General features: G+C 44.9%; 1 protein-coding gene across 2 annotated transcripts in view; it reads left to right on the top strand.

Annotated features, from left to right (window-relative positions):
- PCGF6 (polycomb group ring finger 6) overlaps nucleotides 1–9,747 on the top strand; it is a 41,000-nt gene extending 31,253 nt beyond the window's left edge. For both annotated transcript variants that reach the window (NM_001194611.2, XM_001113708.5), the window contains 1 exon segment: nucleotides 8,586–9,747. In NM_001194611.2, coding sequence (NP_001181540.1) covers nucleotides 8,586–8,642 — 57 coding nt within the window. In that variant the 3' untranslated portion in view covers nucleotides 8,643–9,747.
- The last annotated feature ends 6,785 nt before the right edge of the window (nucleotides 9,748–16,532 follow it).

The raw sequence follows: 16,532 nt of genomic DNA, 5'->3' as shown, positions 1-16,532 counted from the left end.
CCTCCTTCTGGGGTCAAGTGATTCTAGTACCTCAGCCTCCCAAGTAACTGGGACTATCGATGTCCCACCACACCAGCTAATTTTTGTATTTTTTTTTTTTTTGAGACGGAGTCTGGCTCTGTCGCCCGGGCTGGAGTGCAGTGGCCGGATCTCAGCTCACTGCAAGCTCCGCCCCCCGGGTTCCCGCCATTCTCCTGACTCAGCCTCCCGAGTAGCTGGGACTACAGGCGCCGCCACCACGCCCGGCTAGTTTTTTGTATTTTTTTTAGTAGAGACGGGGTTTCACCGTGTTCGCCAGGATGGTCTCGATCTCCTAACCTCGTGATCCGCCCGTCTCGGCCTCCCAAAGTGCTGGGATTACAGGCTTGAGCCACCACGCCCGGCCTAATTTTTGTATTTTTAATAGAGATGAGGTTTCACCATGTTGGCGAGGCTAATCTCAAACTCCTGGCCTCAAGTGATCTGCCCACCTCAATCTCCCAAAGTGCTGGGATTACAGGCATGAGCCACCACACCTGGCTGACAGTCTTGGCCTGTTGGGTAAATCCAGGTTTCTGCTCCCTCTTAGGGCTGTGTGGTGTGATGCACGTTTCTAGGTTATGTGATTGTGTGGTTTGTTGTATTAAATGTTGTGGGTGATTATAACACAAGGACAAACATTTTGTGTATCTAAGTATAGAAAACATATGGTAAAGATCTTTATTAAAGACAAGAAATGTGGCTAGGTGCGGTGGTGGCTCATGCCTATAATCCCAGCACTTTGGGAGGTGGGGTGGGAGAATCACTTCAAGCCCGGGAGGTCGCAGCTGCAATGACCCATGAGTGACTCTGTACTCCAGCATGGGCAACAGAGCAGGACCATGTCTCAAAAAAAAAAAAAAAGAGGCCGGGCACAGTGGCTCACACCTGTAATCCCAGCACTTTGGGAGGCAGAGGTGGGCAGATCATTTGAGGTCAGGAGTTTGAGACCATCCTGGCCAACATCCTGAAACCCCATCTCTACTAAAAATACAAAAATTAGCTGGGCGTGGTGGCGGGTGCCTGTAATCCCAGCTACTTGGGAGGCTGAGGCAGGAGAATCACTTGAACCCAGGAGGCAGAGATTGCGGTGAGCCAAGATCGCACCACTGCACTCCAGCCTGGACGGCAGAGCAAGACTTCGTTTAGAAAAGAAAAGTAATTCTTGGCCAGGCATAGTGGCTTGCTCCTATAATCCTAACACTTTGTGGGGCCGAGATGGGAGAATCATTTAACCCCAGGAGTTCCAAGACTGCCTGGGCAATATAGCGAATCCCGTCTTTACAAAGGATAGAAAAATTAGCAGACATGGTTGTGCATACCTGTGGTCCCACAGGGAGGCTGAGGCAGGGGGATTGTTTGAGTCCAACAGTTCAAGACCAGCTTAGACAATGTGATGAAACCCCATCTCTACAAAAAAAATACAAAAATTAACCAGGTGTGGTGGCACATGCCTATAGTCCCAACTACTTAGGAGGCTGAAGGGGGAGAAGATCGATTGACCTGGGAGGTTGAGGTTGCAGTGATCCATGATCACACCACTGCACTCCAGCCTGGGTGACAGAGTGAGACCCTTTTTCAAAAAAAAAAAAGAAAGAAAAGAAATACAATTCTTTTTTTTTGGTATCATTACCTATGTTCATTTGTCTCAGTGGAACAACTGCTCAAAAGAAGATATGAATATTATAAGAATTATCTTTTTTTCTTGTCCTCACAATCTGTTCCCAAGAATTATTTTCTTAATGTAAGTTATACAATTCCTTGGAAGAAGCAGAAAATATACACACATGCATAGTTATATGTGCATAATGTACATATGATATATTTTAATTGACATATAATGAAATGCGTGAGTTTCAACAAATACCTATCTGTTTAACTCAAACCCCTCCTTCACATACAGAACCTTTCTGTCACTCCCAGAGAGTTCTCTCATGCTCCTTCCCAGTTAATTCTTCTCCATAGCACCAAGGCAACCATTGTTCTGATTTTGTCACCAGAGATTAGTTTTTTATTTTCTTTCTTTCTTTTTTATTTTTTTTAAGACAAGGTCAGGCCAGGTGTGGTGGCTCACACCTGTAATCCCAGCACTTTGGGAGGCTGAGGTGGGGGGATCACCTGAGGTCAGGAGTTTGAGATCAGCCTGGCTAACATGGTGAAACCCCACCTCTACTAAAAATACAAAAAATTAGCCGGGCATGGTGGCGGACGCCTGTAATCCCAGCTATTCGGGAGGCTGAGGCAGGGAATTGCTTGAACCTGGGAGGCAGACATTGCAGTGAGCTGAAATCGCGCGATGGCACTCCAGCCTAGGCAACAACAGCAAAACTCTTGTCTCAAAAAAAAAAAAAAAAAGACAAGGTCTCCCTCTGTTGCCCAGCCTGGAATGCAGTGGCACAATCACGGCTCAGTGTAGCCTCAACCTGGGGGGCTCAATTGATATCTTCCCACCTTAGCCTCCCAAGTAGCTGGGACTACAGACTTTACAGATGTGCAGCACCACGTCTGGCTATTTTTAAAATTTTTTGTAGAAATGGGGTTTTGCCATGTTGCCCAGGCTGGTTTTGAACTCCTGAGATCAAGCAATCAGCCACCTCAGCCTCCCAAAGTGTTGGGATTATAGGTGTGAGCCACCATGCCTGACCTCTGTTTTTTAAAATAACAGTTTTGTTAAGATGTAATTCACATAATGTATTAGTCCATTCTCATGTTGCTATAAAGAAATACCTGAGACTGGGTGATTTATAAAGAAAACAGGTTTAATTGTCTCACAGTTCTGCAGGCTGTACAGGAATCATAGCAGCTTAGCTTCCAATCATGGCTGAAGGCAAAGACATGATAGGAACCAGGAGCAAGAGAGAGAATGAGGAGGGAAGTGCTACACGCTTTTAAACAACTATATCACACAAGGGGAAATTGTGCTAAACCATTCATGAGAAATCCAACCCCGTGATCCAATCACCTCTCACCAGGCCCCACCTCCAACATTGGGGATTACAATTCAACATGAGATTTGGTGGGGACACAGATCCAGACCATATCATTCCACCCAAATCATGCCCCCCCGCCCAAATCTCACGTCCTGACATTTCAAAATACAATCATGATTTCCCAATAGTCCCCGCCAAAGTCTTAACTCACTTCCAGCATTAACTCAAAATTCCAAAGTCTCATCTGAGACAAGGCTAGTTGCTACTGCCTATGAGCCTGTCAAATAAAAAACAAGTTAGTTACTTCCAGGATACAATGGGGGTATAAACATTGGGCAAATAACTCTCATTCCAAAAGGGAGAAATTGGCCAAAAGAATGAGGCTATATGCCCCATGCAACTCTGGAACACAGAACAGCAGCCATTAATTTTTTAATTTTTATTTATTTATTTTCTTTTTGAGATGGAGTCTCTCTCTCTGTCACTCAGGTTGGAGTGCAGTAGCGTGATAGGCTCACTGCAACCTCTGCCTCCCGGGCTCAAGTGATTCTTCCACTGCAGCCTCCCAGCTTGCTGGGACTACAGGTGCACATAACCAAACCTGGCTAATTTTTGTATTTTTTTGTAGAGATGGGGTTTTCACCATGTTGCCCAGGCTGGTCTCAAACTCCTGGGCTCAGGCAGTCTGCCTGCCTCAGCTTTCCAAAGTGCTGGGATTATAGGTGTGAGCCTCCATGCCTGGTCCTCATTAAATCTTAAAGTTCAAAATTAGCCAGGCATGGGTACACTACTGTAATCCCACCTACTTGGGAGGCTGAGGCAGGAGAATTGCTTGAACCTGGGAAGCATAGGTTGCAGTGAGCAGAGATCACACCACTGCACTCCAGCCTGGGCAACAGAGCAAGACTGTCTCAGAAAAAAAAAAAAAACTGTAAAATCTCCTTTGTCTCCCCACCCTACATCCATGGTACATTGGTGCAAGGGGTGGATTCTCAAGGCCTTGAGCAGCTCCAACCCTGTGACCTTGCAGGATTTGGGCCCCATGGCTTCTCTCACGAGCTAGTGTTGAGTGCCTATGGCATTTTCAAACACAGGGTGCAAGCTGTCAGTGGATCTGTCATTCTGGGATCTGGAGGACAGTGGCCCTCTTCTCACAGCACCACTGGGCAGTTCCCCAGTGGAGACCCTGTTTGGGGGCTCCAACCCCATGTTTCCTCTCCGCACTGCCCTAGTAGAGGTTCTCCATGAGGTCTTTGCCACTGCAGCAGCCTAGACACCCAGGCTGGTCTTGAACTCCTGACCTCAAGTGATCTGCTTGCCTCAACTTCCCAAACTGCTGGGATTCCAGGTGTGAGCCAGCATTCCCGGCCAAAAAGAACATTTTAATTAATTTTATTTTTAAAAATTCAATAAAGATTTCCACAATGAACCATAGTCATTAAGTCTACAAATACATATGCAGTTATGCGTCACTTAACAATAGGGATATGTTCTGAGAAATGCATTGTTAGGCGATTTAATGATTGTGCAAGCATCACAGAATGTACTCAGATTAGGCATGGCTTATGCCTGTAATCCCAGTACTCTGGGAAACCGAGGCAGGAGGGTCATTTGAGCCCAGGAGTTTGAGACCAGCCTGGGCAACATGCTGAAACCCTGTCGCTACAAAAAATACAAAAACTGGCAGGACATGGTGGTGTGCACCTGTAGTCCCAGCTACTTGGGAGGCTAAGGTGGCAAGATCAATTTAAGCCTGGGAATTCAGGGCTGTGGTGAGCTCTGATCATTCATGCTCCTCTGCGCAACAGAGCAAGACCCTGTCTCAAAATAATAAATGAATGAAATAAACAAACTTTCTTTTTTTCTTTCTTTTTTTTGAGACAGGGTCTTGCTGTGTAATCTTGCTGTGTTGCCCAGGTTGGAGTGCAGTGGCATGAACATGGTTCATTGTAGCCTCAACCTCCTGGGCTCAAGCGATCCTCCTGCCTCAGCCTCCCGTGTAGCTAGTTACCAGAGGTGTGCCACTGGCTAATTTTTAAATTTTTTGTAGAGATGGGGGTCTCACTTTGTTGCCCAGGCTGGTCTTGAACTCCTGAGCTCAAGTGATACTCCAGCCTCAGCCTCCCAAAGTGCTGGGATTACAGGCATGAGCCGTGAGCCACCACACCTGGCCTTGAGTTTAATTTTTTTTTTTTTTTTTTTTTTTTTGAGACAGGGTCTGGCTCTGTCACCTAGGCTGGAGTGCAGTGGCATGATTTTGGCTCACTGCAACCTCTGCCTCCCAGGCTCAAGTGATCCTCCCACCTCAGCCTCTTGAGTAGCAGGAAATATAGGCATGTGCCACCATGCCTGGCTAATTTTTGTATTTTTTGTAGAGATGGGGTCTTACTATGTTGCCCAGTGTGGTCTTGAACTCCTGGGCTCAGGTGATCCACCTGCCTTGACCTCCCAAAGTACTAGGATTATAGGCGTGAGCCCCTGCACCTGGCCTTGAGTTTAAATTTCTTTAGATGGACATCTGCTCTCTCTGGTTTACCACTGATCTTCAACATTCCCTATTGACTTCACATACCTAAATTATGTATTCATTTATGTTACTGTCCTGGCACTTGTGGGCACTTGAATTTGTGAACCTTTTTCTAGAATTCTGGTGAGTTTTTACTGTAATTGCCAGGAACACAAACCAGATTGCCCTGAGTTGAGAACTGAGGAAGTGGAGTCATGGAAAAGCTTAGCAAAGAAGCAAAAGAGAGTAATAGCCAGAGCAGCACTGGAAATACAGGATATATGAGCTGCAACCCCTTTTCTGTGTTGCTCAATTCAGGTCTGTGGCACATTTCCCAATGACCTTTCCTTTTAGCTAGTTATCCACTATGCAGGAAATTAGAAATATTCCCTTAAAAAGGTGGATTATGGCCAGGCATGGTGGCTCATGCCTATAATTCCAGCATTTTGGGAGGCCGAGGCGGGTGGATCACCTGAGGTCGGGAGTTCAAACTAGCCTGACCAACATGGAGAAACCCCGTGTCTACTCAAAATACAAAAATTAGCAGGGGGTGGTGACGCCGACCTGTAATCCCAGCTACTTGGGAGCCTGAGGCAGGAGAATCACTTGACCCCGGGAGGCGGAGATTGCAGTGAGCCAAGATCGTACCATTGCACTCCAGCCTGGGCAAGAGAGCGAAACTCCATCTCAAAAAGAGAAAAGGTAGATTGCTTGCCGGATGCAGCCTTGGTGAGAGCCAAAGAATTAAGACCTGGTATCAAGAAAGGAGATAGAACCCTACAAAAAGGAGATAAAAAGACTTCGATACATAGCATCTGGAATCATATAGTATGGGGGTTAAGTTGCCCAACTGCCCCGAGGGCATTCATTACTCTTTTTAAAAATTCTTTTTCCTTTTTTTTTTTTTTTTTAATTATATAAGTAGAGAGGGGGTTTCACCATGTTGCCCAGGCTGGTCTTGAACTCTCTGTCTCAAGTGATCCACCCTCTTCGGACTCAAAGTGTTGGGATTACAGGCATGAGCCACTGCACCCAGCTGAGGGCATTCTTTAAGGAAGAAGTAAAACATATATATTTTAGGCTTTCATTAAATGAGTAAGTGTTTCAAAGCTTAATCAATTATTATAGTGGTGAGCTGCATTTATGTGGAAATGAACAGATGTGTGATGCGTTGTAGTAGTTGAGTTTTTTTTGGGACATCTAATGCTTAAGTAGTCTATTAAGAAGTCTAGGGCCGGGTGCGGCAGGTCACGCATGTAATCCCAGCACTTTGGAAGACAGGTGGGCGGATCACCTGAGGTCAGGAGTTTGAGACCAGCCTGGCCAATGTGGTGAAACCCTGTCTCTACTAAAAATACAAAAATTAGCCAGGCGTGATGGCAGGCCCCTGTCATCCCAGCTGGTCAAGAGACTGAGGCAGGAAAATCGCTAGAACCTAGGAGGCGGAGGTCGCAGTGAGCAGAGATCGTGCCATGAGGCTAAGGTGGGAGGATTGCTTGAGCCCAGTTGGTCAAGGCTGCAGTGAGTCCAGGTTTGCCACTGAACTCCAGCCTGGGCAACACAGCAAGACCCTGTCTTCAAAAAAAAAAAAAAAATGGGGCTGGGTGTCGGGTCAGTTGTTCTGGTTCATGCCTGTAATCCCAGCACTTTGGGAGGCTGAGGCAGGAGGACCATTTGAGATTAGGAGTTCGAGACCAGCCTGGCAAACATGGCGATGGTGACGAGCCAGACTCCGTCTCAAAAAAAAAAAAGTCTGAGCTGGATGTTTGCCTCACACCTGTAATCCCACACTTTGGGAAGCCAATATGGGGGGATTGCTTGAAGCTCAAGAGTTTGAGACCAGCCTGGGTGACGTAGCAAGACCTCGTTTATACTGGGAAAAAAAAAATTTTTAAGTAGCCAGGCATGGTGGCACATGCGTATGGTCCCAGCTAGTTGAGAGGCTGAGGTTCGAGGATCACTTGAGCCTGGGAGATTGAGGCTGCAGTGAGCTATGATCACACCACTGCACTCCAGCCTGGGCAACAGAGTGAGACCCTGTCTCAAAAAAAAAAAAAAGTCACTGTGGAAGGAAAAGTGTATCTCTTTTAGTTCATTTTGGAGAATCGTTTGATTGACTGTGTCTACATGATAGTTTCAGAATTGGGTCCTGAGAATCATTAAAAAGACACATTGACAGGCTAGTCTAGATGGCTCATGCTTGTAATCCCGTCACTTTGGGAGTCTGAGGCAGGCAGATTGTTTGAGCCCAGCCTATGCAACATGGTGAAACCCCGTCTCCTACAAAAAATACAAGTGAGCCTGGTGGTGGTGCATGTCTATCATCCCAGCTATTCATGAGGCTGAGGTGGGAGGATTGCTTGAGCTCAGTTGGTCAAGGCTGCAGTGAGTCCAGATTTGGCCACTGAACTCCAGCCTGGGCAACACAGCAAGACCCTGTCTTCAAAAAAAAGAAAAAGTGGGGCTGGGTGTCAGGTCAGGTGTTCTGGTTCAAGCCTATAATCCCAGCACTTTGGGAGGCTGAGGCAGGAGGATCATCTGAGATTAGGAGTTCGAGACCAGCCTGGCCAACATGGCGAAACCCTCCCTCTACTAAAAATATGGAAATTAGCTGGGCATGGTGGCATGCACCTGTAATTGCAGCTACTTGGTAGGCTGAGGCAGGAGAATTGCTTGAACCTGAGAGGCATAGGTTGCAGTGAGCAGAGATCACACCACTGCTCTCCAGCCTGGGCAACAGAGCAAGAATCTGACTTGAAAAATACATACATACATACATACAAACAAAAATTAGCTGGGTGTGGTGGTGGGTGCCTGTAATCCCAGCGACTCAGGAGGCTAAGGCAGGAGAATTGCTTGAACCTGGGAGGCAGAGGTTGCAGTGAGCCGAGATTGCTTCACTGCACTCCAGCCTGGGAACAGAGTGAGACTCCATCTCAAAAAAAAAGCACATTCACAAGGAGTGTTTGGTGAATAAGAATCTATATGGTCCACTTATTTTCTTTAAATTAAAGAATTTCACCTTAGTGTTAGATTATTAAAAAAAAAAAAAAAAAAGCCAGCTTTGATTTGATTATTTGCATTACTGGTTTGAAAGAACTGCAAAATCGTCTTTTTTTCTCCCTTTTCAGGATGGTCTGCTTGTCCTTCATTATGGTCTTGTGGTTTCTCCTCTGAAGATAACTTGAAGATTCTAGGCACATTATGAGGAGGGAAACAAAGGAAGTTTCTGCAGGACTGCATCTCACCAAAGATTTCCATGAAATGTAATTGCTACCACTTTGCTGTTCAAGACATAACTTACCTATTTTTAGCACCAAGAATTATAGCATTTATAAGTACAACTTGGAACGATGGAATGCATCTGTTACTAGAGACTATATATAAAAAGCAGCCAAAACTCAGGGGAAATTTTTCAAAAATTGAATTTTAAAATTCCTTGTGATTTTAAATACTTTGACATTGATTTTGCTTCCCATCTTTGAAGTAATTGGTTAGTTTTCTTTGTTCAGCCATTTCAAGTTGGTAGTTGGGATATCTGCTGTCTGGGATGGCATCAGTTGGGCAGTCATCCTTTTGGAAGAGAAGTGTGCTTTTGAATGGAAGATTCAAAGCCAGTCTTTGTTAAACTGCAGGGTGTACTCTCAAAGACCAAAACTATTGGCCTCTTTTGTGTGTTGCCAGCATATTTTGAACTTGTATCTTTTTTTATACCAGCAACACTACAAAGGAGAAGTTACTCATTTCAAAATGAATTGTTATTGGTGAAGAGAATCTGAGTTTATGGTCTGTGCCATAAACTTTCAGTGTAATAAGACTTATTCAATACAACTTCCAATAAGGGGTGCTTCTTTGTGACAATATTTTTATTTCTGACATTCATTTTATTTGGGCACATAGTATGGTTGTTGATACCTTGCAATAGTATTGCTTCTGAAAGTAATAAATAATTTTAGGAGAATTCGAGAAGTTTACAGAATTACTTATTCATTGTTTTCTTAGTAAGTCAGTTTAATGTTTATTTTTCTCATTATTTCATCACTGGAATAAAGAATAAGGGTATTTGAGCTCACCTCCATGCAAAGACTTCAGTTTTAAAACATTATTTTGCCTAAAATTAGCATTGTGATGCTTTCTAAAAGAAATATTTTATAAACCCTGTTTCACAGCAGAATTTCTGAATCTGTATAGAGACTACTACAAACTTGGACAAAGATTGGCGATTCTTTGTAAAGAATTTGTGAATTGTATATAAATTTCTTCTAACATTTAATAAAAATTTATTTTAACCTATTTGGAAATGTTAGTGTTTACTGTGGGTTTTTAAAAAAATAACCAGGCCAGGGCCGGGTGCAGTGGCTCATGCCTGTAATCCCAGCACTTTGGAAGACCGAGGCAGGTGGATCACCTGAGGTCAGGAGTTCAAGACCAGCCTGGCCAACATGGTGAAGCCCCATCTCTACTAAAAATACAAAAATTAGCTGGACATGGTGGCAGGCACCGGTAATCCCAGCTACTCGGAAGGCTGAGGAAGGAGAATTGCTTGAATCTGGGAGGCAGTGAGCTGAGATCGCACCATTGCACTCCAGCCTGGGAGACAGAGTGAGACTCCATCTAAAAAAAAAAAAAAAAAAAAAAAACACAAAACCAGGCCAGGCACTGTGGCTCATGCCTGTAATCCCAGCACTTTGGGAGGCCAGACGGGCAGGAGTTCGAAACCAGCCTGGCCAACGTGGCAAAACCCTGTCTCTACTAAAAATACAAAAATTAGCTGGGCATGGTGGTGTGTGCCTATATTCCCAGCTACTTGGGAGGCTGAGGCAGGAGAATCGCTTGAGCCCGGGAGACAGGTTGCAGTGAGCCGAGATTGTGCCACTGCACTCCAACCTGGGCGACAGAGTGAGTGAGACTCCATCTCAAAAAAAATAAAAAATAAGCCAGGCGTGGTGGCTCATGCCTGTAATCCCAGCACTTTAGGAGGCCAAGGCGGGCAGATCACTTGAGCTCAGGAGTTCGAGACCAGCCTAGGCAACATAGTGAGAACCCATCTGTACCAAAAAAAAAAAAAAAAAAAATTACCTGGGCATGGTGGTGCATGACTAGTCCCAACTACTCAGGAGGATCAATAGCCTGGGAGGTGAAGGCTACAGTGAGCTATGATCCTGCCACTGCACTCCAGCCTAGGCGACAGAACAAGACATTGTCTCAAAGCCTGATCTTTAATAGATACTTAGAATGTGCCATTTGTAACAAGTGAGTTGACCGAGAGTTGAAGAGATGTTAGTGTTTAAAAATTACTGTCTTTAGAACCCAGATTTGGTTGTTTTCAAGCATTACAGTGTTTTTTTTTTTTGGAGACAGAGTCTAAAGGCTGTCACCCAGGCTGGAATGCAGTGACGTGATCTCACCTCATTGCTACTTCTGCCTCCCAAATTCAAGAGATTCTTGTGCCTCAGCCTCCCAAGTAGCTGGGATTACAGGCCTATGCCACCACACACGGCTAATTTTTTTTTTTTTTTTTTTTTTTTTTTTTTTTTTTTGAGACGGAGTCTCACGCTGTTGCCCAGGCTGGAGTGCAGTGGCGCGATCTCGGCTCACTGCAAGCTCCGCCTCCCGGGTTCCCGCATTCTCCTGCCTCAGCCTCCTGAGTAGCTGGGACTACAGGCGCCCGCCACCGCGCCCGGCTAATTTTTTGTATTTTTAGTAGAGACGGGGTTTCACTGTGGTCTCGATCTCCTGACCTTGTGATCCGCCCGCCTCAGCCTCCCAAAGTGCTGGGATTACAGGCTTGAGCCACCGCGCCCGGCTTTTTTTTTTTTTTTTTTTGAGACAGTCTCACTCTGTTGCCCAGGCTGGAGTGCAGTGGTGCAATCTCGGCTCACTGCAACCTCTGCCTCCTTGGTTTAAGTGATTCTCCTGCCTCAGTCTCCTGAATAGCTGGACAGGCCACCCGCCACCATGCCCAGCTAATTTTTTTATTTTTAGTAGAGATGGGGTTTCACCATATTAGTCAGGCTGGTCTCGAACTCTTGACCTCGTGGACCTCGTGATCCACCCGCCTCAGCCTCCCAAAGTGCTAGGATTACAGGCGTGAGCCACTGCGCCTGGCCTAATTTTTGTATTTTTTAGTAGAGACAGGTTTGGCCATGTTGGCCAGGCTGGTCTCAAACTCCTGGCCTCAAGTGATATGCCCACCTTGGCCTCCCAAAGTACTGGGATTACTGGTGTGAGCCAACATGCCCGACCACATTACAAATTTTACCATTTCAGGGAAGAGATTATCCCCACAGAGACTCAGCTGTAGAGTTGGGGTAAGCATTCACTTTCCCCCTCTTTTCCTCAATAACTATCCCATTCAGGACTGTAACATGGGAAAATACCTCCTTAAAAGTAGAATATCAAATGTAATTATTTGATAAACACTTCTGTAATGAGCAAGTCAAGAGTGTCACATTTTAGACATTGTGTGGACAAGAAGATTCAAAGAGGAGTGATCTATCTTCAAGGAACTCACCGTCTATGGGTTACAAGACCTCTAAGAATCTAATAAAAAGCAGTTACTGTTAAGTACTGTGAGTCACAAAAAAACTCTACCTTTTCTTTCTTTTTTTTTTTTTTGAGACGAGTCTTGCTCTGTCGCCCAGGCTGGAGTGCAGTGGCGCGATCTCAGCTCACTGCAAGCTCCGCCTCCCAGGTTCATGCCATTCTCCTGCCTCAGCCTCCCCAGTAGCTGGGACTACAGGCGCCCACCACCAGGCCCAGCTAGCTAATTTTTTGTATTTTTAGTAGAGACAGGGTTTCACCGTGTTAGCCAGGATGGTCTCGATCTCCTGACCTCATGATCCGCCTGCCTCGGCCTCCCAAAGTGCTGGGATTACAGGCGTGAGCCACCGCACCCAGCCTTTTTTTTTTTTTTTTTTTTTTTTTGTGAGATAAGGTCTCCCTCTGTTTCCCAGGCTGAAGTGCCGTGGCATGATCTCAGCTCACTGGAGGCTCCATCTTCCCGGCTAAAGGAATCCTCCCACCTCTGCCTCCTGAGTAACTGGGACTACAGGTGCATGCCACCACGCCTGGCTGATTTTTGTATTTTTAGTGGAGTTGCAGTTTCTGCCCATCTCAGCCTCCCAAAGTGCTGGGGTTATAGTCATGAGCCAGCATGTCAGGTTCAAATGCCCAGTCTTGATTCACTCAGATTCCCCCACTTTCCTGTTCTCAATTTATCTCTGCTGAAGGTGCACAAGGCCCGGATACATACATGTGTGTGTTAGTCTTATTGTCACCACCAGCAGCGTGCATTTAGTTTAGTTGAGATGAAGGTTTTTTATTTTATTATTGTTTTTTTTTTGACACAGAGTCTCACTCTGTCGCCCAAGCTGGAGTGCAGTGGCTCGATCTCAGCTCACTGCCACCTTTGCGTCCTGGGTTCAAGCGATTCTCCTGCCTCAGCCTCCTAAAGTGCTGGGATTACAGGCATGAGCCACTGTGCCTGGCTGAAAGTTTTTTCAAAAGGAGTTTTTACTGGGAACAGAAAAAGAAACAAAACTAGATACCCAAATCTGCACAAAAGTTTACAATAGAGCATATGAAGTACAGATTCTAGAGCCTAACTTCAATGGCTAAAGAAAGATTTGTTTGATTGGGACATTTTGCAGGTCCTTTTGTTTTTGCCTAATCCCTATCTGAGGTAATATTAAGCAAAGATGCCCAGAGGAATAGTTCATGGTAGTTTTTTGTTTTTGTTTTTGTTTTTTGAGACAGAGTCTCATTCTGTCACCCAGGCTAGAGTGCAGTGGCACAATCTCAGCTGGCTGTAGCCTCTGCCTCCCAGGTTCAAGCAATTCTCCTGCCTCAGCCTCCCAAGTAGCTGGGACTACAGGCACTCACCACCACACCTGGCTAATTTTTGTATTCTTACTAGAAATGGGGTTTCACTATGTTGGCCAGGCTGCTCTCAAACTCCTGACCTCTGGTGATCTGCCCTCCTTGGCCTCTCAAAATGCTGGGATTACTGGCATGAGCCACTGTGCCTGGCCATTCGTGGTAGTTTTAATTTGACAAAATGAGTGCTTAGCAGTTTTCTCTTTCCTCCTTTAAATGCCATCCCGTTTTCTCTGTAATATAGATCTCAGCCATTTCCGCTGACCCTGGGCATCACTCTCCTTCCTCTGCGCTGCCTTTCTCTTCTGCTTGAGTCAGATGCATTCTTACCTAGTTTCCAACAGTTCTTCCTTTGGACTCCAAGCTAACACCGACCTGGACATACTCTTTCCCCTGTCCTACAGAGACTTGGTTTAGGATTCCTGAAAGTAACACCGTGGACCCGTTTATTTGTCCAATTCAGCTTGCCCAAAGTATGTACCCTATTATCCACTCTTAGATAAGTGTTCTCATAGTTTCACCGGGTGATATTTACTCATCAGATGTATGCGTGACTCACTGTTAAACTTTTTATTCTGTTTTTTTCTTTAAAACTCTCAGCTGGGTGCAGTGGCTCACGCCTGTAATCCCAGCACTTTGGGTGGCCGAGGTGGGTGGATCACAAGGTCAGGAGTTTGAGACCAGCCTGGCCAATATGACGAAATCCATCTCTACTAAAAATACAAAAGTCAGCCAGGCGTGGTGGTGTGTGCCTGTAATCCCAACTACTCAGGAGGCTGAGGCAGGAGAATTGCTTGAACCCAGGAGGCAGAGGTTTCAGTGAGCTGAGATTGCACCACTGCACTGTAGCCTGGGTGTCAGAGTGAGAATCTGTCTCGAAAAAAAAAAAACCTCTAATGATTGCAACCACTATGCTGTATTTTGTTATCTTGGAAACCTCTGATAGTAGAGAAGATTCAAGCACATGCTGATTCTGAATGTTCACCTTTGTTTTCTTTAGTAGACCATGTTTAAGAGGAAGTCCTCATTTTTATCCTTTTTCATTATGTTGTTGTGTACATGAGTTTGATTATTGGCTTCTTTTCAAAACTGGATTAGTGAAATCTAAATTCTATTACCTGTAGAGATTAATAGTCCTCTCACAAATGAAATGACATATTGATCTCCCAAAAGCCTGCCAAGCAGTTACTCACACAGAATGAATATTATGGTTTGATCGATACTGCATTTTGATTTGGTGCTGATGGTGTCTGTGGTTTTACAAGGCTTCTTATTATGACACCATTTTCATTGAAATGAGAAACAATTTTTTTCTTCTAAGGTTTCTCAGGAAAGAAAAGCTAGTTGAATATTTTAAATTAGAAGATGAAGATAAAGGCTGCCAGGAACATTTTTTTTCCCCCAAATAGAAATAAAGGCAGGGAGCTGGGCACGGTTCTTTGTGCCTGTAATCCCAGCTACTTGGGAGGATCTCTTGATCCCAGGAGTTTGAGACTGCAGTGAGCTATAATTACAACACTGCACTCCAACCTGGGCAGCAGAATGAGACCTTGTCTCTTAAAAAAATAAAATAAAAAAAGACATAAAGGCAGTATTGCATAGTGGTTAAGGATATAAATCATGGAGCCAGACTGCAGAGCTTAAAATCCCCACTTTAGGCCAGGTGTAGTGGCTCACACCTGTAATCCCAGCACTTTGGGAGGCCAAGGCAGGCAGATCATCTGAGGTCAGGAGTTTGATACCAGCCTGACCAACATAGTGAAACCCCATCTCTACTGAAAATATAAAAAATAGCCGGGTATGGTGGCAAGCATCTGTAGTCTCAGCTACTCGGGAAGCTGAAGCAGGAGAATCGCTTGAACCCAGGAAGCAGAGGTTGCAGTGAGCTGAGATCGTGCCACTACACTCCAGTCTGACTCTGTCTCAAAAAAAAAAAAAAACCATAAAAATCCCAGCTTTGCTGCTTGCAAACTCTGTGATCTTGGACATATTATTTAACTTTTGTAAACTTTAGTTTTCCTTCTCTGTAAAAGGGAACAATGGTACCTAACTCAAGGGGTTGTCATGAGAATCAAGTGAATATATAAAGCACTGAGAACAGTACCTGGCACAATCTATTATCAAGTTCAAATACGGTCCTTACATAGTCACTTCTCAGATTACTTGGCTGAGTTAGTTCCTTTCTGATGAATAAGGGGGTCCATTAATATTACAAGATTGCTGTTGAGCCATCTATTTTTTCCTTTCTTCTTTCTTACATATTTATCACCTTACCTGCTTCTATCAATAACCAGGAGAGGGATGGGGATACAGCTTGGCAATTAACATCTCAGGAGCACAAGTTGGACCTGTATTCTGCTTTCACCCTAATTCCAGTCTTAGCTCTTCTGCTTCTGCTTTATGACTAGATTATTCCATGGACAGACAGTTTCAGCTGTCAGAAAGAGTTCCTGTTGTTGAGCTGAAGTCTTAGTTTAAGATAAAGTATTGTTTAGCCCCAAAGGATATCAGGAATTTCAAATGTCATGTATGAATTCTTATCCCAGGAAACCATGGAAGATTGAAATTACACCTCTCACTTATTCATACGTGTAGCACTGCAAATGAACCTGTGAGTTAAATTTGTTTTAATAAGCACTTCTTTTTTTTTTTTTTTTTTTTTTTTTGAGACGGAGTCTTGCTCTGTCGCCCAGGCTGGAGTGCAGTGGCGCGATCTCGGCTCACTGCAAGCTCCGCCTCCCGGGTTCACGCCATTCTCCTGCCTCAGCCTCCCGAGTAGCTGGGACTACAGGCGCCCACAACCGCGCCCGGCTAATTTTTTTTTTGTATTTTTAGTAGAGACGGGGTTTCACCGTGGTCTCGATCTCCTGACCTTGTGATCCGCCCGCCTCGGCCTCCCAAAGTGCTGGGATTACAGGCGTGAGCCACCGCGCCCGGCTGAGCTTCCTCTGTTTTGTTTCATTCAGAATCCCTGAGACACTGCAAAAAAAATAAGTCTTGAAATGTCTGCAGTGTGACTCACTCCATTTTATCATAATTCTGCTGTGTGTGTGTGTGTGTGTGTGTGTGTGTTTTAAAGGGAATGTAAAAATGGATTTATAAATCTTAGCTGGTCTCCGCCCCCAGCTAGTAAGCCTGTGAAATATCAGCATAAAACACAGGGGAAATCAAGCCATTTTCTGGGAGATCAATAAAGGAGG

Source organism: Macaca mulatta, chromosome 9, assembly GCF_049350105.2.
Source record: "Macaca mulatta isolate MMU2019108-1 chromosome 9, T2T-MMU8v2.0, whole genome shotgun sequence".
Taxonomy (NCBI): Eukaryota; Metazoa; Chordata; class Mammalia; order Primates; family Cercopithecidae; genus Macaca; species Macaca mulatta.
This window is presented reverse-complemented; position numbering and strand designations above follow the sequence as displayed.